Raw genomic sequence first — 22970 nt, 5'->3', positions numbered from 1 at the left:
TAAGTACTCAACAACTTTGAAAAATCACTTAGTGGATTATAAATTATTACATGCTCAGATATATAACATTTTTAAATAACTAAGATTTTAATGGTTTATTATCAATATTTAGATGTTTTTAAAACTCTGAAGACAGTTTGTAATAATTTAAAGCTCCACTTTATTTATCTGTCCTGAAATAAAATAAATGAACTTTTAACACCCATTACCTAAGTGACCGCTAAAAATGACAAACGAATAGCATATTCAACTATGAAGGTATTCAGATAAAAAATTGTTTTCCAGGGACTGGCCCCATGGCCGAGTGGTTAAGTTCTCGCGCTCTGCTGCAGGCGGCCCAGTGTTTCGTTGGTTCGAATCCTGGGCGCGGACACGGCACTGCTCATCAAACCACGCTGAGGCAGCGTCCCACATGCCACAACTAGAAGGACCCACAACGAAGAATGTACAACTATGTACCGGGGGGCTTTGGGGAGAAAACGGAAAAAATAAAATCTTAAAAAGAAAAAAAAAATTGTTTTCCAAAAGTAACTGATTTATTGAGCAAAGGATAAAGCCACATTTTCTCCTTTAAATATAAACTGCCTTAGTTTGAAGCCTGGCTGTATAGGCCACGCACTACCATTACTTGTCTATAACGTTCATTCTATTCTTTTCATTAGGTCACAAGCGTATACCAAATAGCTGAATTTAAAAAACTGATTAACAAATATAAATTGAGGAAAAGATGAAAAGACGATAAAGTAAACATATGCATCTAAGTTAATCCACTTCTCAAAACTCCACTAAAGCTATAGAAAAGGCATCCATCTAAAAAAAAAGAAAGAACAGCAGAAGGAAGAAACAGTGACAATTTTGGAAGCTAAACAAGAGATGATCAAGAAGTAACTAACGTTGGAGATCCGAAAAGAGAGAAACACTAAGCTGCCAGTGTTGTCAAGAATCACCACCATTAATACCTCAAAAGGCTTAGGAACTGGTGACCCCAGATGATTCTAAAGTAGGGACAAGAGTAGGTAGTTAAAATAAGGATGAGCTGAAAGCTGTTTAAGCAGCAGTTGGACTGCTAGCTCCCTCTCCCTACTCCATCTCTTGGGTAACTGCCCTTCCCTGCTCCTAATCCAAGACTAGAAGTTTCTTCTCTGGAGAGGGTAAAACAGGGTCCCTAGACTAAAGAAAACCAGGCACAGGTAAGAGTGGCACTAAAGTATACAAAATTTGTCAGATAGAGTGAATTTGTATACTGAAAGCTGAGACGCCCCAGTCAGCTCTCTACAAGGGCTCCCATAACATGCTAGCAATCTAACAAGCTAAAGGGAACAACAAATTCTGACACCAGGGAGTCCTTCAAAAAACAACATAGCTAGATCAGCATACAGGGAGGCTCACAGTTGACAAAACCAAGCCCAAACACTTAAAAGGTCCCATACAGTTTTAGTTCTCTACTCTTAAACATAAGCCAACATTCAAGAAGATATTGCATCCATGAAACAAGACCAGAATGCTACAAAAAGGACTATTCCCCAAACAAAAAAAGAACATTTAGAAATTATAAATGCAAAACTTGATGGAAAAATTAGAGAATAAATGTGAGAAAATTTTAGCAAGTAGAGGAAAAAAACAAAGAGGTGGACAGCAGGCAAGATAAAAAAAATGGAAGGGCCAGTCCCTGCTATCTAATACTTGAATAACAGGAGTTCTAGAAAGCAAAGAGCTAAGAAAATAAAGAAGGGAATTGTCAATGAAATAATTCAAGAAATTTCCCTGGAAGTGAATAATAAGAGCTTTTAAACTAAAAGAACCTCCTGAATACCCAGCTCAATATATAAAATACACCTAACACCATGAAGCATTATGAGAAATATCATAACGCTAGAGCTGAAGAGGAAGATTCCACAAACTTCCAGAAGAAAGTGGGTAACATAGCAAAAAAAAATAAATCAGAATAAATTTCTCAACAATACCAAATTAGAAGAAAACAGAGCAACACTTTCAAATTTCTGAAGGAAAATGATTTCCAACCTGGAATACTATGCTCAATCAGACCATGATTCCAACACAAAAAGAGATTAAATACACATGCAAACATACGAGGTTTAAAAACATTTATCTCCATGTTCCTTTTTCTCACAAAACTACTGGAAGAAGTGTGTCACCAAAATGAAGGACTTAAACCAAAAAGAGAAAATAGGAAATGCAACACAGAAGAGAATCCTCAGAAGAATGGGACAGGGAGATCCTGGATAACAGCTATGCATCGGGCTTCACACACCAGTCCACACAGGAGTGGACCAGAACGCTCCAAAAGATACTGCTTCAGTAAAATGAAAATGACAGAACATCTGATATGCACAAAAGTCTTAAGAAAAGATTTAGACAACTGGCAGAATAGCTGGGGTATAATTACTGACATGTACACAGGAAACTGTGTACAAACACAGAACTATAAGCAAATGATCAACAAAACCAATTATTAAATCAGAAGACAAAAAGCTGGATAGGAAAAGTAACCGTAGTTTATTAAATGGATCATCTCTAAGAGCATATAGAGTCACTATAACATAAATAATTACTACTGATCTAACAAAATGTATGAGAGGGATGAGAAAATGTACTTTGTGTGATGGGGATGAGAGGAGAAAAGAATGCTACATCTTTGCCATCTGGAGTGGCAAGTCAATAAATGCCTATATCAGAATAATCAAAAAGCAGCAATATACATACATTATACTTAGAGATACGGAAGGAAATACCTAACATTAAATAAATCAGCTCAAAGAGTTAATAGTGGTTTCCTCTGGCAAAAGGGAAATACATAGTGGGGTGGTGAGCACTGGAAACGTACAGAACTAATCAATTCTTTTAATTACGTGAATGTACAATTTCAATAAAAATGTTTAAAAAATTATACCAACAAATTGATACAATCTCAAAATTGATCATTATCAAAATTAGCAAACACCAAGAAAATATGACCTCTGCTCAGAAACTTTACAACCTATCCTATCTGTCCTTACATCTTTGATTTTCTAGCTGGACTTCTTTGGAAGCATTACCTTGTGCCATTAAACGAGGTGATTTTCTTGGTGATCTCACTGAATTTTCTTCCACTTTGTCCCTCAAGTTCCTGTTAGGTAAAATCAGTTCTTCTTCATCAATGGTATCATTGCCACTTTCTTTAACAACTCCTTCATCCATAATATCGTCAAAACCAACCACTAGAAAAAAAACAAGAACAACAAAAAAAATTACTTTAAAAAATATTGGGGATGTTAAGTATTTAAAGGTAGTACAGAAAACATTGTGAGACAGTTAAATGCAATAGTATGTAGTCCTGAAAATCTACGTCTATTCCTAATACATGATATTGTCACCACCAACCTCCCAATTCAGTTTTACAAACTTCTACCTTATGAGGTAGCTAGTCAAAGAGAAGATTAGCTATAATCTTTCTTGATTTGACCCCCACTATCACTCTCACTTATCATTCACTGCACCTTTGTGCACATAATAAGCAACTATAGCTGGAGTACTCAACTATCCAACTTTGGTTAACGTAGTACAAAAGAATTTAATACCCTAAAAAGCTTGTGATTCTAGGTTCATGCTAGAACCAAAAGACTCTAGTTCTAACTAGAATTCTACTAAAGACTTTGTGCTATATGTGTGAGAGTAAGTAATGTAGACATAGCTTTGAGTGGTAGCAAACACACACACACACACACACACACACACACGAGAGAAATGAAAAACATAATGTAACTTCCCCCACCCTCAAATGCCAGGGAAAATGGTGTTTAATATAGCTACATAATTAAATTACCTTTACCTAGTCCAAAGAGAGACAGAGTCATCATTTAATGGGGGGAGGACGAATATGGAAAAGGACTGGGGGACACCGAAGAAAATATAAACACTGTATTTATATTGTCATTGGGTTTATTTCCGTATATAACAAATGTCACTTAACTAGCTGACATACATCAATTCTAAATGTACAATTGTATGAAATCTTGTAAAATGCACACGACTATTTAGATCAGAAGGCCTGGACTCAAATCCCTCCTAAAACACTTAAATAAAACTTAACCAAGTCGCTTAACCTCTCTATCAGTTTATCTCTAAAATGAGAGTAACAATACCTGTCCTACCTACCTCACAGAGCTGTTGTGAGGATCAAGTGAGATGATGTATGAGAACTCACTTTGTAAACTTTAGAGCACTATACAAATGTTAGTTATTATCTTCATCCTAGGGGTTAGAAGGAACCTCAAGAAGTTATCTAGTCCTCATCTCTGTATCCAAGTAGAACTTCATTTAAAAGAGCTCAACAAGATAGTGGTCTATCCTAAAATTTAAAGAGAACAAAATTCTTCATAAATATACTTTCAAATGATACAATACTTTTGAAGAGCAATTTGACGACAGAATTACGAAACTGCAAATATACTTTGACCAATAAATTATAAAGAAAAGAAGAGAGAATGGATTATGAAAACATAATGCTGGCTAGAAAAACATAACGTGATCCTTGTTAGTAACAAGCAAATCAAATGCGTGTCTATGTACATTTAGACAAACAGAAAAAAAGATTAGCAGGAAATAGATTAAAATTATATCAACAGTTATTCTATAAAAGATAAGAATATACTTTTTTCCTGTTTCCCACATTTCCTGCTATATGCATGTATTACTCTCAAATATAGAGCCCATGCTTTTAATCACTATGCTACGCGCTAAAAGTTTACAGAAGAATGTGCTTTAGGAAAATTCATCAGGACTCATTTAAGATATAACTAGTGGAGAAACAGGTGGGGAGCTCGGTTAGAAGTCTATTCCACCACGATGGAATACTTAAGTTGCCACACATCCACACACTCTCAAGGAGTCTTTAACATTAGATTAATAACTCCTCCATGGTCATTTAAAAAAGCAAAATTTAAGATACTTCAATTTTATATAAAAGCATATATACAATATATGCATTACAATATATGCATAGAAATGGATAGGGGGAAAAGCACCAAAGTGTTATCAGTGATTATCTCTAGCGGTAAGGCAGATAAGGAATTTGTTATACTGTCTCTGTTTTCCACATTTTCTACAATGAGCATATATTTTGTACTGTAATAAAGAGAGAAAGGAACAATTCAAGAGAGGAAAATAGGCCAGGAGAAAAGCAATTAAGGCCTGGTTAACAGCATTTGCTGGTAGGGAGTGAAAAGGTATGTTATAAATTTTAGGGCTACACCGCAAAGCAGAATCAACAGAATTTAGCAAGCCAAACCCAAAGGTCAATTTTTAGGTTTTCTCTTACTGTGTTTCCTCACAGCATCAGACAGAGCTGGCCCTTCTCCCCTTCTTGAATGCCCTTCTCCTCACTTAGTTAGCTTCTGGACATCACAGCCTCCTATCTCACTAGCCGTGCGTGTCTCAATATCCTGTCATAGAGCCTCCTCTTCTTGCAGATGTCTACACACTAGACAACTTAGGGTTCACTCCTCCCATCTCTCTTCTTTACACTCACTAAGTGATCTCACCCAGTCCCATCTATACTCGGATGACTCCCAAAGTCATCCAGCCCCAAGCTCACAAGTGACCTCTGACATAGTGTAATGTGACATCTCCACTAGGTTGTCTAACAAGTAACTCAAGCTTAAGATAGTGAAAATAAACACTGATTCCAGCCAGTCCTCCTCCCCTCAACAAAACTGCCCCTCCTAGACTATTCCCCGTAACAGAGCCTCGATTTACCCAGTTGTTCAAGCCTCAAACTCCAACGCTCCTTAGCTCCTCTCTCTCGTATCCCACATCCAAGCAATCAGCATATCCTGCTAGCTCTATCTACAAAACGTGTCACTCATCCAACCATCTACCACCTCCACAGCTACCATTCCACTCCAAGTCACTTATCAAGACTACAGTGTAGTCTTCTATCGTCTTCTGTGTCCCAGGTTCCTTTATTGCCACCCCCACATACACACTCTTATACACACACTGTTTATTCTCCACAGTCATCACTGTGATCCTTCTAATACAGTAAGTCACATCACGTTACCATTCTTCTATTCGAGACCCTCCAAATTCTTGCCAACACACTTAGACTTGTGTCAAAAATCCTAGCCAGGGCCCACAGGGTCCTGAGATTTTTCCCCAGCCAACTTGTCTGACTTACCTCTTATCACTCTACGACGCACTCTGCACCAGTGACGTCGGCCTTTCCTGAACACAGGAAAGCAGAAGGCCACCTCAGGATCTTTGTAGTTGATATCCCTCACTCTCTTACTTAATTCAGGTTCACTCAAATATCTTAATCACCTTTTCAGAGAAACCTAACCATCTTATCCAAAACAGCACATACTCCCATCACTGTCTACCGACCCTTAGGGTGCTCTATCTTTTAAAACATGTTTCACTACCCAATTAAATATCTAACCATTTATTAACTACCTTCTCCACTAAAATGTAAGCTCCGCAAGTCAGGGACTTTGTCTCTTATTAGTTCCTCCAGAACCTAGAACAACTATCTGGTATATTGCAGGTCTATATTTGCTGAATGAAAGGATTAGGGGAAAGAAAGGACTGGGAAAATTTAAACCTAAGCGAGAGAAAAATGTTTCCATTAACCAAAAGAGAGGTTGGAAAGAACAAATGTGGAAGTAAGGTAATGACTTCACTTTCTGGATACACTGATGACATGAAGAAAAAGAGCAGGCAGAAGAAGCATCAAGGTAACTTGAAGGGTCAGGACAATTTCAAGGAAGCAGGGATCAGAAAAGTGAACTGCTACAGAGAAAAAAAGCGAAGGAGAAAAATTCACTAATTTGACACACAGAAGCAGAGGGTCACATGACAAAAGGTTGAAGAGTAAGAATGATAACTGCAGTTTCTCTTTTTTATTTGTAAGAAATTTAATGGTGAAAGATAGAAAAGGGGGACAATCTGCTGAAGGGAGTTAGAGGGACAAAAGATGATTTTTCTATGTAAGTGACAGAAATGGGGAGTGGAAGGAGGAGGAGGAGAGGTAGGGAGAGTCACCTTTACAAAGAGGGAGATGAGGGAATGAATGAGAAGGGAGAGAGAATGGGGCAAAAGAGGGAAGGGGAGGAGGGAAAAAACATCAACAGATCTGGGCGTGTCTGTGAGTGCTGGAAAATAATGCGGAAGGTAAGTCACGCCTTGAGGTCCCATCATCATGCAAAAACTTCATAAATGAACAATCTACAATTAGAATCCCTAAGACTGCATTTGAGATGCTTCTCAGAGAGATGAAATTTCCAAGAAGGCAGTCTTTTGGCACTCCTGGTCCTCCTGGCAACATATTTCCTTCATCTCAAAAAGTTCATCTTTACATTAAATCAAGCTCTATAGCGTCTCCAGCAACTCCAGGGCTTTCAGAAACTAAAGCACCTACTTAACCTCTCAGGGCTTCAAATTCTTCCATAAAATGGAAATACTACTAGCGGTCAAAGTCGCTGTGGCAATTCAGTGAACATGTGCAAAGGGCTTAGCACAGTGTCTGGCACTCAGCCCTATATTCACTGTGCACTGTTTTGTTTCACAGTCTCCCCCCTCATGAACTCCATCAAACATTAGGTCTTCCTGGTCCCTAAATTCTTTTCCTCAACTCCCCCTGGAACAAATCAACCATTAAAAAAAGTACCTGAGATTTCTTTCTTCTAATGCATTCATCTGATTAAAGTAATTCACAGTACAAAGTGAATAATCTCAGGCAAAACCCTCCCAGTTAGGTATCTGTGTTTTAAACAGTTTAAAACAACTGCTTCTGCTAAGAAAATGAACATAAGTTAAGGAGAAATCTATATTTTTTCAGAACACTGCCGATTCAGGCACCTCCCACATCTCCCCCTCCCACTACCACAATCAAATAAGAATCAGTATTTGATCCTGGACTTTTTAAAAGTGGCCATTCCTACCTATTCAATACATCCACTACAATGGGAACTCTGAGTTACCAAAGAAATGGAATGGCCTGAATTCTGTAGGAGACATGTGTACAGACATACCACGCAGAAAAAACAGTATGCTTTTTCCTCCTTACCACAGTCCAAAATTAGGTGTCATTCTCATCTGGAAATTTTGGCATAAAATCTCTAATTATCCTCAGAAATCCCTTTGAGCCTGAATTTAGATCACATAACAAAACTCCTCCCATCCCCACCCACAAATGGCCCTAATTAAACCCGCTGAGCTCCGATGCCAGTCAAGTCTATGTGAGGCCTTCCTGACACTCATGCGACTTTATTCCAGACTATTTAATTCCAATCTACCTTTTTGGGAAGAAGAGGTAAACGAGATAAAAACAGAATAAAACCAAACCATTTGCAGCTAAATTTATTGAATTTCTCAACAACTGGGCTTAGTTTAAATCACTATAGAAAACGGAGAAGCACAAGCACAGTAGCAGGCTCTCCACATCTCACCTGCTTGAACTCACGCAGGCAGTACAGAGGCCAACGCAAGTGACTCCTTCCAGGACAGTCATTTCTCTATCAGAGAAGCATTTAATGTCAGAGGTGAGAAAAAACTAAAGGGCACAATATCTTTGCAGTGTCACAACAAGAGAGGCTAGATAGCTATTTTATAGGGCTTTGTTTTGAAGTAGAAGAAAGATCCTCTTGACAGAGCCCCCCAGCGTTCTCCCTCAACAATGCAGACCACCCAGCCTCTACGTGGCCTAGCCGCCCTTCAGAGAGTTCTTTCCTTCATGGATGATTCATACATTCATTCCAAAAAGAGGCTGTGGCAGGACGTACAGCATCAAGTTGTGCATTACATACAATTAACCATTTCAGGGTCAATTTATCATTTTAGATATTAGCATGTTCCTGATGTGAAAAGTACAAATAATGCTACTATACACACATAATCTCTTTTTTTCAATTCCTTCTTTACCATAAACTTTAAAACACAGATCTACTGAGTTAAAGAAGGCAAATATATACATATTTTACTAGTCTATATATCTCATCATATGGCTTTCAGTAAAGATCATAAATGAGTGACAGTGCAAAGAGTTTCACATTAAGTCGCTGGCACTGAGTTTCAGATTTTTAAAAGAAACATGGTTACTAAAAAAGCGTGAATTCCTCAGATATATATACTTGCCTTTTTGATTTCTTTAGCTTTGCCTACTCTCCTACTCAGGTCTTAATGTGTTTGTCTCTCAATAATTTATATGGATTTTTTATATCATAGTTATATCAGTGTTACCTATTTGATGGAAGAATTCTCCCTTGTTTACCTTCTTTTGGTATAATTTGATGTCAATCTAAGTGAATTTCTTCAGAATGCTGTCTTCTGTTACTGCAATACTATTAAATTAGCCATTTTTTTCTGCTGTAATTTAACACACTCTAAAGTCTTATATTTAAATGTGCACAAATATTTCAACTTGTGCCAAACTCAACTGCATACTTTGGGAAAAGCGGATTAGTACTTCATGGAAAGAGGAAAAAGAAAGACACAGGGTCGAGAGAAGTTCCAACAGTCTGCCCTGCAGATCTCTAGTCTTCCAGGCGCTACCACGTGCCACAAGGAAAGAAGTGCACATGGCGCAGCGTCACTGCTCCCGAGCTCTACATTGACACACGCACACACACCAAAAGTCATACACCCAAATGTCATGCTTACTTCGGAGAAGATTTTTCTCTTTCTTCTTATTCACGTTTGCTAATCCATCTCACATTAAAAACGTTTTGTTGAAAAAGATTTCCTCAAAAACATGAGAATGCCTAGAAAAAGAAGCTAGGAAGATAAACTCAACAAAAACCTTTGTCATGCAGAGGAAAGGAGTTTTATGGTACTACTTTTTTAAGTTTCTCCTTTTTATCAAAGTTACACACGCACATGGGTTTCAAGACTCGTCTCCAGTTCCATAAAGTCTGTTAAGACAAACATTAACAGCCAGCACCCACTTCTCCCTCACTTTCCTGCTGCAGCTCAAGCACCTCACCGGGAAAATGTAGCAACTACCAGCCTTCACTGAGAGGCTGCCGTAAAAACTGAATTAGCTCTTGCAGCTTCTCACACCGTGCTTGATGTGCAAACCATAAGATCTTAGATACATGGCAGCCATATTAGCAGACCCTGGCAGGTCTTTTCAAACAACTTTCCACAGTCCTAAGTGCCCTTCATTTAACTGCTTCTCAACTGTCTAGACAATGTCTTATTGCCAAGATTATTCTAATCAAGCTAATACAAAAGTGAGATAGTAATCACTCCCGAAAAACTTAACATTTTAATTTCACCCTAAAAGACTATAAATTATTTAAGTTAATTCCTCTAAAAATATTTATTGAGTACATACTAAGTGTCACATGCTGCCTAGATTATTCTAGACACCAAGGATACAGAATTCTCAAGACAAGTGACCTGGTTTCATGAAGAAATAAATACCAGGAACAAGGAGGGTGGGGGACTTACACAGACTCAAATATACTTAACTTACGTATCAACCAATTGACTTTATTTCAACTCCAATTCAAACTTTAAAAAAAATAATGGTGAGGGGACTGGGTAAAACTGAAAGCTGACTGTATATCTGAAAATATTTAAGAACGCTCTTTAAATGTTTTAGGCAGGATAATATTACTGTGGTTTTTTTTTTAAATAAAGAATTCTTGTATTTTAGAGACAGATGCTGAAATACATTCTATGATTTCTGGGTTGTGCTTCAAAATAATCTTGGGGAGGAGGCAAGGAGAAGCGAGTAGGGTATAAATGAAGCAAGACCAACCACTACCTGTTGTGGCTGAGTCAGTGGTAGACGGGGGTTCATTATACTATTCTCACTGCTTGTTTGATGCTTTCCATCAAATAAAAATTCTTTTAAAAACTGTTCCCATGAAGCTTCACTTTAATGAGGGTGAAACAAATAAATAAAATATAGAGCATGTTAGATGATAAGTCCTACGAATAAAAGGAAAGAGTAATAGGGAGTAAGGAGAGGGGAACAAAGGACGCTTTGTCGTTTTAAACAGAATGGCCAGGGGAAGCGGAATACATGCACTGGTTGTTTATTACACAACACCTTCCGGCCCAGGGGGAAAGTGAAGACTGAAATCCAGGCCCCAGTCTGGCCTCCAAGTTGTGCAGAGAAGAAAGGGGTGCCTTCTTCTAACTCCCAAAAAAGGACTGTATAGGCTACAAGGAGCCTGGGGACGGCATTGCTGAGGTGAATTCAGCAAAAGCCTGAACAAGTTGAGGGAAACGCTTTCTAGATGGAAGGCATATCAAGTACCTAGAGCCTGAGGCAGAAGCATGCCCAGGAGGTTAGAAGAACAGAATGTGGACGAGGGGAAGAGAGGGAGAGAAGAGCAGGGAAAATGAGAGAGGTGCCAGAGCACACTAAGGGGGGCTGGGAGGGCACAGGGACTTCAGCTTTTTTCCTTCAAGAGAAATGGAAAGTGACCAGAGCAGTGTGAATCCAGGGTGATACTGCAATCCAACTTTTTATAGGATTACTCTTGGTGCTCTTTTAAGAATGCACTGTGAGGAATCCCCAAGGGCAGGAAACCACTTACAGGCTACTGCAATGATCCAGGTGAGAGACGGTAACAGCTAATCTCATCACAGTGGCAGTGAACAAAGTGAGAAGTACAAGCAGCCAGATTCTGGATATATTCTGAAAAGAAAGCCAACAGGATTTGCTGACCAACTGAATAGGGAATGTGAAAGAAAAGGGTAAGTAAGTAAAGAATGATTTCAAAGATTTTGCTGAGCAACTCAAAAGGAGTTGCCACATTTATAAAGATGGGGGTGACTGTAGGAAGAAGTGGTACTAGGGGAAGGGGCGGGTAGGTATCAAGAGTTCAGTTTTAGGCATTAAGCTGAAGATGCCCAATAGACACCCAAACAAGTTAAACAGAGGAGTCAGGAGCTTAGCGAGAAGTTGAGGCTAAAGGTGTGTGTGTACATATATTTGCAAGTTGAATAATAAGGAGTGTTATAAGATCGGACAGTATCACCACAAAAGTGAGTAGTAATAAAGATGCTACAATCTGAACCCTGAGATACTCCAATGTTTAGAGGTCAGGAAGACGAAGAGGAATATCACAAGAATCTGAGAGGAAAAAGACAGGAAGTTGGGAGAATAACCAAAAGAGATGTAAACCAAAGATCAAGTGAAGAAATCATTTGAAAAGGCAGAGATCAACTGAGCTAAATGCCACTGATGGGCAGAAGAAAACAGAGACGGCCTTTGGATCTGGGAGTGATGGTGACTGGTGATCCAGTGGAGTGGTGAGGAAGAAACCAGAATTTGGAGGAGAGATACTGGGAATAGAGAGCACAGAAAATTCTTTCCATGAGTTCTGCTGTAAACAGAGCAAAAACACAGAGCAATACACATATACTAACAAATAATTATAAAAGATGCTATGTGGAACACTGAAATTCAAGCATAAGAACTTCGACGGGGTATATAGTTTTAGACTTCTTTTACAATTCTACCAGGCACAGCTAAAACAAAAAGCAGAGAAGAAATCCCATCGTGTTAACTACAAACCATACCTATGGAAACAGAGAATAGAAACCTAACCTCGAAATATGAAAATCTAATTTCATAAATGTCTAAATATGTAATCAAATACAGGATATAAGGGCTAAAAATTTACCAAAGAATTTTTTTTAACTATCAGGCAATATTTATTATGAAATTAAGAAAAGTATCAAAATGCACACAGCAGATTTTCAGTTGGATTAGCCTTGTCCCATTCTTCTAAAAACAAGCACAGAAAGGCACTTGGCCACCAACCGGCCAACTCTGGAAACCATACACTGACCAGGCAAGCACTGTTAATATGAGTTTGAGTGCTCGGGGGTCCGGGAGCATTTAGTTGCTTAAGGATTAGCTTCTTGATTGTTTAAATTTTATTTTTACTTCTTAGGTTTTTTTTCCTTTTTGGTGGGATATCACTTGGGGAAATCACTGTCTCACAGTTCATTTACATAGTCCAACAATTACAGGCTCAACCTGGGTGAAAAACTAAATATGAATGCAACCACATACACACAATCTGAGGGGATACTAAAATTATTTACTAACAGTGGATTACTTTAATCTGACAAAAAGGTTAACCAATCACCACTTCAATTAATGTATACCTTTCATTTGCCATTTTTCCACTTGGAATGTACTTCACTTACCCAGGAATCTAGGATCTTCAAGAGCTGGCCACTACATCTCTTTAAGGATGCTGCTACTCTTAATGTCACCTCCACAGAGAGGCCTGCCCTGATCGGCCCATATCAAACACAACATGTCACCCACCATCAAACAAACCACTATACATTCTCTATCACCTTACACTTTACGTATAAGCTCCATAAGGACAGGGGCTTTATTTGTCTCAAGCACAAGTTGTCTATGTCTCAAAAACAAGAATCCTCTAGCATTGGCAACAGTCTGGCACATGATGGGTGTATGCAATAAATATTTGTTAAATGAACAAACAGTACCAACCATTTTTATGCCAAAGCAAATCATTATACCTCACAATTGTGGAACCATGCTGTAAGCTGCTGTTGCCTGGAACATTATTTATAAGAATGTTACCATAAAATAGGAATCAGTTGGAAAAAAATACACCTCAACTTCTTATAATATGGATCTTACCATTATTTATTGACTCACATTTCAATGATTCAGACCCCAACTAGGCACTTTGTTCTATAACATTTTGTTCACTTTTACTCAAATATAAGAGAAAACGAGACAAATGAGACCAAGCAGAAAGTTCTTAGAGGAATACATATTTTTCAGTAGCAAACTAGGAAAACACTTTTAATGTTATTATACACAACATTAAATAGAATGTAAATTCCATGAGGGGAGAAATTGGTCATGATGCTTTCTGATATATCTCTAATTCCTACAACAGCAGTTGGAACACAGTGTTCAGTCTTAAGTACAGCGTGAATGAACAAACGCATGAATGTATACAAAAATGTCATGGTTCCCAAATTTCTATCTCAAGAGATTAGAAACACCACCTTAAACTAGCCTCCAATCAGGAAGCTACCCTTAGCAAACAAAAGAAATACAATAAAACACGTCTACTCCACCAAGGTAGTGTTGCTTGACCCCTTGCAGAACTTGGAGTAAGAATACTAGAAGTTTAGAAAACACAGACTAGAAGGAAGTAACTCAACATGGAACAACCAAACAACAACAAAAAGAAAGCTACTCACTCAGAAAGATACAATTAGCAGCATTTTTTCAGGGTATATATGCATAGAAACTAAAGTCTCTTTCCGAGTACAACTGATAAAGTCTCCATCTAAAGGGAACTTTGATCAGTATATTAAATAGAGATCAGAGACATAACCTTCCATTTACAATTGCACCAAAAAGAATACTGAGGAATAAATTTAACAAAGGAGGTGCAAGATCTGTATACTGAAAACTATAACACATTGATGAAAGAAACGGAAGACGACAAGGAATAAATGGAAAGACATTCTATGCTCATGGATTGGAAGAACTCATATTGTTAAAATGTCCAAACTACCCAAAGCAATCTACAGATTCAACGCAATCCCTAACAAAATTCCAGTGGCATTTTTCACAGAAATAGAACAACCCTAAAATTTGTATGGAACCACAAAAGACCCCAAATAGCCAAAGCAAACTTGAGAAAGAAGAATAAAGCTGAAGGCATCATGCTCCCTGATTTCAAACTATTTTATAAAGCTACAGTAATCAAAACAGTATGGTGTTGGCATAAAAACAGACACAGAGATCAATGGAACAGAAGACAGAGCCCAGAAATAAACCCATGCACGTATGATCAACTGATGAATGACAAGAGAGCCAAGAATATATGATAAGAAAAGGACAGTCTCTTCAATAAATGGTGTTGGGAAAACTGGACAGTCACATGCAAAAGAATGAAACTGGACCCCATCTTACACCATATACAAAAATCAACTCAAAATGGATAAAAGACTTAAACATAAGACATGAAACAATAAAACTCCTAGAAGAAAACAAGGGAGTAAACTCCTTGACATTGGTCTTGGCAAAAATTTTTTGGATTTGCCAAAAGCAAAGGCAACAAAAGCAAAAATAAACAAGTGGGACTACAATCACACTAAAAAGCTTCTGCACAGCAAAGGAAAACTATCAACAATATGAAAAGGCAACCTATAGAATGGGAGAAAAATGTCTGTAAATCATTTCTGATAAGGGGCTAATATCCAAAATATACAAAGAGCTCACACAACTCAATAGCAAAAAAACAATTTAATTAAAAAAAATGGGCAGAGGAACTGAACATTTTTCCAAGAAGACATAAAAATAAATGGCTAACAGGTACATGAAAAGGTGCTCAACATGCATAATCATCAGGGAAATGCAAATCAAAACTACAATGAAGTATTACCTCAAACCTGACAGAATGGTTATCTTCAAAAAGATAAGAGATAACTGTTAGCAAGAATGTGGAGAAAAGAGAATCCTTGTGCACTGTTCATAGGAATGTAAATTGGTGCAGTCACTATGGAAGTTTCCCAAAATATAAAAATAGAACTGCCAGATGATCCAGCAATCCCACTTCTGGGTATATATCCAAAGGAAATGGAAACAGGATCTCAAAGAGATATCTGCACCCCATGTTCACTGCAGCATTATTCACAACAGCCAAGACATGGGAAACCACCTAGGTGTTCATCAACGGATGAATGGATAAAGAAGATGTGATATATATATATATATATACACACACATACACACATATACAGACACATATATACACAAACACAGTGGAATATTATTCAGCCATGAGGAAAAAGGAAATCCTGCTGTTTGGGATTACATGGATGGACCCTGAGGGCATTATGCTAAGTGAAATAAGCCTGACAGAGAAAGACAAATACTACATGGTAACACTTATACGTGGAATCTAGGAAAAAAAATCAAAATTGTAGAACTAGAGAGTAAAAAAAGTGGTTGCCAGGGGCTGGGGGTGGGAGAGACAGGGAGAGGTTGAGGTTGGTAAAAGGGTACAAAGTTTTAGCGATAACATCAACAAGGTCTGAGGATCTAATGTAAAACACAGTGACTATAGTTAATACCACTGTGCCATATAACTGAAATCTGCTAAGAGAGTAGAACTTAAATGTTCTCCCAAAAAAAGATAAACATGTGAGGTGAAAAATGTTTTAAGTAGATGAGAGAAATACTTACACAATGTATATGTGTATCAAATCACCACGATGTACATTTTAAACATCTTACAATTTTATATGTCAATTACACCTCAATAAAGCTGAAATGTTAAAAAAGACATAACCTTGATAGAAACAAGGTGTCAACTCTGCAATAAATTTAGAACACATAAGAGAATTATTACAACTTGGACAACACAAGAAGAGAATTCTCATAAACACAGCTGATAAACTTAAATATACTTAGGTAAAGGTCTTAATTTAATGATTAAAAAATAAAATAGTACTTTATGTACATAGCCTTGAAGTAACTGTATACAAAGTAAAATGCACCTCATTCCACTCCATAATGCAGGTCCAGAAGTCAGTAAATACTTTGTTATCTTCAGTACCTCTCTGGGCTCTTACGAGCAGTTTGGACTGCATAATCCCTTATCAGGTCCAGTTAACACTACAGCCCTTCCTAAGGAAAATCAAGTAAGTAGCAGCCCTCAGAGAAAAACTCCTTTAAGGAGGTTTATTTCTGTCATGTGTTACACACACACCCCTTCACGCACAAGTCTTCACCCCCTTACTTTTATTTCACACATTTCTAATAATCTCAGTTTCCTGGCTTCTCAATTAGATGGATGGAATATACAAGATGTTTGAGAAAGATACACTAACAGGTCCAAAAACATTATTTAAAAAGCAGAAATAAATCATTAAAAATTTTTTTTCCAAGTTTATTTGTCTCAGTCCCAATTAACGTAGGGACCAAAAGCCCTGGCTACTAAAACGGGACCTAAAGCCATCACCAATAATGAAGGACACAAGAATTTATCTCCTAAGATAATTCAATCAACAGGTAAAAGGTAAATTATGTTCACTATACTGTTTTTAAAAAAAGGAAGAAGTATCAAATAAATGTTAGTAAATGACCCATTTAAAATGGTCAAAGTAAAAAACGGTTTTAAAACTGTTTCTTGGGAACTTTCTAGTATGAAATAATTCTTTTCCTAAAACACTACATGAATTATTAAAGCCAACATTGCTTGCCCATTATCAAGGTTATTTACTTGATAATTCTCCTCCTGTGACCAGTGTGTATCAAATATAACTTAAAGCATTTCTATCAACGTTAAATTCTAAACCCAAAAAAAATTTTTCTACCAAACCCTACCAACAGATCAGCTACCAAACTGACCTCTTCTTACACATGAGATGTGTACTTTCGTGACACTAAACATCAGGAAATCTTTCATAAAGAAATTAACTGTAATTATACATGTAAAACAGGAAAATATGGTTCTGAGCCCAAAATTAGCATAACATTTAATCTCAAAAGGAAAAAGGAAATCCAGAAGTACTTTAAGAAGCACTCTGCCTTTATAATAACAGCAATGTACATGATTCTCCCCAGAAAAACATACAACTGGACATCGACACACACATTTAAAAGTACTCTATCGCACTGATTACGTTTGGGATGGTTTGAGTATAAAAAAGAAAAAGGACACTTTGAGCATCAAAAAGAAAAAGGAGTGTAACTCAATTAAGGTATTTTAAAAATCCATGAACCCATTATGAAAACCTAAAAGGAAAGAGCCGAAAAAATAATTTGGCACCTCTGGCACTGGATGTGACCACTTCATCAACTCCTCACTGTGGAAATTGGGAATCAAATGCTAATCCTTCCCCTTTAGTCTGCCTTTTCAGTAGGAACTACAGTTCAGAGTAACCAGGAAATGAGAGAAAACCCTTCTTTACCAGAAAAACGCCAACAAATAAACATAAAAGAAAAGACAGAATTAGAAAATCACCTTGCTACAACCAATTCCACCAAGAATCATCAATGGATGCATAAAACCATTAGAGGAGAGGCTGAAGAGGAACTCAATATTTTCATGTTGCCAAAGTTATATCCCCAGAGATTACTTGCTATCTCAAGTATTTAGGAGAGCATTGGTTTGTTTGTTACCGTTATTAACTCGGTAATCAAATTTAACATCAAACTCAAACATTCTAAGACTTCTGATGTGATGTAATATTAACTACACAGCTTCACCTATGCAAGATTCTTGCCAAAAGATGTTTAACCTAAACGTAACCAAGCTTTTAAACCTAACTTCCAATTTGCAAGAAATAAAAGGAAGAAAAGAACAAGCCACTGACATCACAAAGAAACAATATTAAAAAGACAAAACTTGGGACATTCTTAAGAGACATTCAGTCTCATCTCTCCCAAAAGTCAGCATAGAAATATAACTAAACACAATACTAAGTCCCTGATTACGTCTAGATTTGAACAAACCAAATGAAAATGCTATTTTGGGGACAAATGGCAAATCTGAACATGGACAGGATAATAGATTTTAGGAAATTGTTTATTTTTCAGGTGTGGTTATGGTATTGCTATATAGAAATCCTTTTTTGGAGATGCATGATGAAGTTTAATTAGATGGAAAGATTGGATGGATGAACTGGTAAACTGATAAATGGATGCAGCAAATACAGCAAAAGATTAATAGCTGAAATCTTGGTGATGGGTACATGTCTGTATACTGGACTATTCTTTCTGTTTCAGTATGTTTTAAATTTTCAAAATAAAAAGTTAAATTTTTAGGAAAAAGAAAAGCTCAAGATAAAATATATCCTTAATCAGGTATCTAAACAGCATTTATTTACATTTATTTGATTTACAGTCCGCTGGTTCCAAAACAGATTTAAAGTAGGCTTTTAAAAAGACATAAAATAATAAGGTAATATTTAGAAAGAAAAAAAAGTAAGAAAAACTAAGCAAAGGAAAAATATGGATAAGAAACTAAGATGAACTGAAGGATGATGTTAGTTCCCAGAATGAGTTACAAATATTTACATTTTACCAGGGGTTCCCTGATTTTATGAAGCTTAAAAGTCAAAGTTTGGCAGGTATTTAGCAAACTCTTCATGGGAAAAAAATATGAAAAAAATGGCCATTATAGATTAAAAGGTCCTGCCTCCAAATAAAACACTTTACCATTTCAATAGACACCCTTATAGCAGGCTTCCATCAGACCTTAGGTGCACAGCAGGCAGGGGGTCTCCTAAGGAGGCGTATAGACCTAAAGGGGGCACACACAACCGATCCGTGTCCAGGAGAAAACAGGATTACCCATACTAACTGTCATCTAAAAACTAAAAAGAAATTAAATTTTACCAATATTTAATCAAATGGACACTAGTATCCTTGCTGGATTCATGTCATCATAATTTATCTAAAGAGAGATCCTGAGAGCAGTGAGAATTCCATCAAGTGGAGAAGCTGACACCCTTAATGCATGTGCTTGTTTCCAACATTGTGCACTGTTATAGGATGTCAACATAATTCTTTATATGTTACAAAACCTTTATAAACAGTAGACTGTTTACAGTAATTTTAATGAAATGAGAAATAACTATTAAAATCTTTATATCATATAGAGGTTCTCCACTAATTCACAGCAAAGTCCTTAAGAAATGTTATACGTAAGGGTGAGGTATACTTTTGTAAAAATTTTTCTGCAAAATGAGACAAATGTTTTACAAATGAGCCAAGTGCTACACACCTGCTGGCCTTTTCTATAAGCAGCTGTAAGTAATACGTCATATGAAAAACTACACACCCTTAATCTGTCCCTAGTTCTAGATAAAGGTTAGTCATGAGTCTAAGAAAATATCTGCTATTCTAAAAGAAACTTGGGCTGAAAAACATGATGTTTAGAAATGTTTCCATCACTATGTGATTTGCGACTGAAAATGAAATGTGGCACCTTTTAAAACCTCTTATCTGGATACTTTCAAATTTTTCCAAATAAACAGGTTCAGTGGGTTTTGAGCTCAAATGGTAAATATTTTAAAATGTAACAACTTCTTATTGGTTTAAAAGAACAACAGATACATTGAAGATGGCAGAAATGTTCCAGCTTAGCTGTAACAGAACCTTTTGTATGCTCGATAACTGAGAACAAAAAAACTAAAATTAAGACTTGAGAGTAGAGCCTACAATTAATTTATTCCACTTGAATGCATGTATCTTTCTTGAGTTATCTTTTTCATCCGTGATAGCCATTAAAATCAAATGTCAAAATAAACTAAACTTAGAAACAGATGTAAAAAGGATTGTTATCACAGGGCTGGCCCCACGGCTGAGTGGTTAAAGTCCAGCATGCTCCACTTCGGCAGCCTGGGTTCACTGGTTCAGACCCCAGGTGTGGACCTACTCCACTCATCAGCCATGCTGTGGAGGCATCCCATATATAAAATGGAGGAACACTGGCACAGACTTTAGCTCAGGGCTAATCTTCCTCAAGCAAAAAAGAAAAAAAAAAGAGAAAGACTGCCAACAGATGTTAGCTCAGGGAAAAATCTTCCTCACCACAAAAAGAAAAAAGAATAGGATTATATCAGAATGACAAGATGAAATTTTCAAAAATAAGTAAGTATATTCAATCATACTGAACTCCAAAAAAGTTCTTATACAATTGATAATTTTAATCAATAATTTTTAAAGTGTAAATATCACTTATGTTATCTGTAGCTCATTTTAAAATATCTACTCTATGTGTTATATAATGGGCATTGATATATTAGTAGGTAAGACAACTTATATACATACAAGTATTGATGGGTACTCAAAAAAGTCTTACTGATAAACATGTAAGTCAAAAAAGTTTCGATAGCATTACTTTAATGAAATGAAGCCTCAGATAGACAAGTAGCAGTTTTGACACCTGCCCCTTCAGGGTGAAACAACACAAGAATTCAGTCTCCCTATAAAATTTTTTATATGAGCAGATGATCATGTTCTATGAACAGAGACCTGAATTTGACGAACTGAGGCCCAAGTTCCATTAGTTAGGAGTAAAAAATAGATATGCAGCCTAGAATAGTCTCTGACAAGCGAAGTAATATCAGGTCTGAGAACAAGCCAAGAATTAAAACATCCCAGGATGACCTGTGAACTGGGGTCAGCTCACCATACAAAAAAATGTCCTGATCTTAGCCTGCCCACAGATAACTACAGAAGCTGTGCTTGACAAGGCTGGCTCGCTGTTACCCAATTCAGCCATCCTTCTTCATTCACTAGAATTCCGGGTTTATTTTAGCCCAAAATAAAGACTACACCTTTAAATCTGCCTTACTGCTAGGTGTGCCACTGTGTAAATTATGGCGAATGGAATGAAAGGAGAAATGGTATAGGCAACTCTCAGACTACGACCGTAAAGGAGGGTGCTACCTTCCCCTTCCCCCTTTCCTAACTAGAATCCAACTGGACAGCTGGAGGAGCCATCTCAAACTACGAGGTGAACCCGCAGTCGGGGCTCAAACATAGCAGTGCAGGCAGAAGGCACTTCAGTCCTCGACACTGTGAGAGCTCCATACCAGCTCTCTATCACTTTCTTCTGGGCTATTACATGACAAAATAAATTTCTTTCTTTATACCACTGTTATTTGGAGTTTTCTATCACTTCCAGCTGACCCTACTCCTAGGCCAAAAGACAAAACTTTTTGATCAAGATGACCCCGTGAGTCACAACCCGTGCAATGAGTCACAACCTGTAAGAACCAAATCCACGACAGCAACAGACGAGGAAAAGATCAGAGAGCCTCAAATAGGGAAAGCATTTCTGGAATCAGCCAGGAGGCTGAGGATGACTAGGTCTCTGATCTGGGGAAATTCAGGTAGCTAGGATTTCCTAATTCTTTAATAATCACAAGGATCTCCCAATGCCAAGGAATTATGAAATTCAACTCCTCTGGCTGGCAGATATATCCATCTCTAGGATAGGGAAGGTAGGCCAGGGTAGGACCCTAAAACAAGCTCGCTCTCTCTCTCTCTCTCTCTCTCTCTCTCTCTCTCAGGGCCACTAAAAGTCAGCCAAATAATCTCATCCTTGAGATCCCAGAAGAATCGCAGAGGCAGCTCTCTATCTTTTATCAGAATTCTTTTTGGGTCAACATCATCAAAAAGACAGCAAAGTAAAGGGCTTAGAGATTTTATTATTCATTTTTCTTCCTGACGGAAAAAAAATGGTAAGAATAAAAATCATAGGGTTAATTAGACAAAGGAATAAAGGTCAAAACCAAGGTCAAGAAAGCGTTTACTCAAATATCCGTGATTTTCTTTATACCAAAATTATTTTCAAGTTACAAAGAATAATTCACTACTTTAAATATTAAAAAGCCGTTCATAAACCATCTCATGTTGATTAGTAAGCTAAATATCATTTGCATATCAAGTATGTAACAATGTTCTGATTATAAGCACATTTTATCAAGTTGGTACCACATTAAACAATTATCAAATTAAGAACCCTAGTCTTTCAAATTGCAAAATCATAGAATACTACCCTTTCTGTCCAAAGAATACTACCCATTATACACACACAGTGCCATAAAACTCTTTTACTCTACTATGGAAAAACGTACAAACATCCAACAATTGCAAAATCATTTGCATTAGAAAATATCCTGTTTTAATAATGCAAACAGTTCTGACACTGTTAAAGACCTATTAATCGTGTTTAAATTAGCTATATACTAATGTGATAAGATTACTTGCTTAAATTCTGAGCTGAGATCACAGACAAGGTATAAAAATAAATTCTGATTATAGAGTAAGCACTGAATTCTAAAGGAAAAAAAACCTTTTTTTGCAAATCAAGAATGAGGCTGAAAAGAATTCAGCTGGGAAGAAAGAAGAGGTAGAAAGGTGAGAGCATTCATAAAATAAAAGATAAGATGGTCAACAACAAGCACATTACATACTCTCAAGCTGT

At 37.1% G+C, this 22970-nt stretch overlaps 1 protein-coding gene across 13 annotated transcripts in view; it reads right to left on the bottom strand.

Annotated features, from left to right (window-relative positions):
- Positions 1 to 22970, bottom strand: part of PHF3 (PHD finger protein 3) — a 78062-nt gene that overhangs the window by 31101 nt on the left and 23991 nt on the right. For 7 of the 13 annotated variants that reach the window (XM_070584820.1, XM_070584829.1, XM_070584823.1 and 4 more), the window contains one exon: positions 3057 to 3218. In XM_070584820.1, the coding sequence (XP_070440921.1) occupies positions 3057 to 3218 (162 nt within the window). Of the gene's footprint in view, positions 1 to 3056; positions 3219 to 4155; positions 4349 to 9654; positions 9756 to 22970 lie in introns of all 13 variants that reach the window. The other 6 variants (XM_070584827.1, XM_070584831.1, XM_070584830.1 and 3 more) reach the window with 3 other exon arrangements.

This window comes from Equus przewalskii, chromosome 19 (assembly GCF_037783145.1).
Source record: "Equus przewalskii isolate Varuska chromosome 19, EquPr2, whole genome shotgun sequence".
Lineage (NCBI taxonomy): Eukaryota > Metazoa > Chordata > Mammalia > Perissodactyla > Equidae > Equus > Equus przewalskii.
This window is presented reverse-complemented; position numbering and strand designations above follow the sequence as displayed.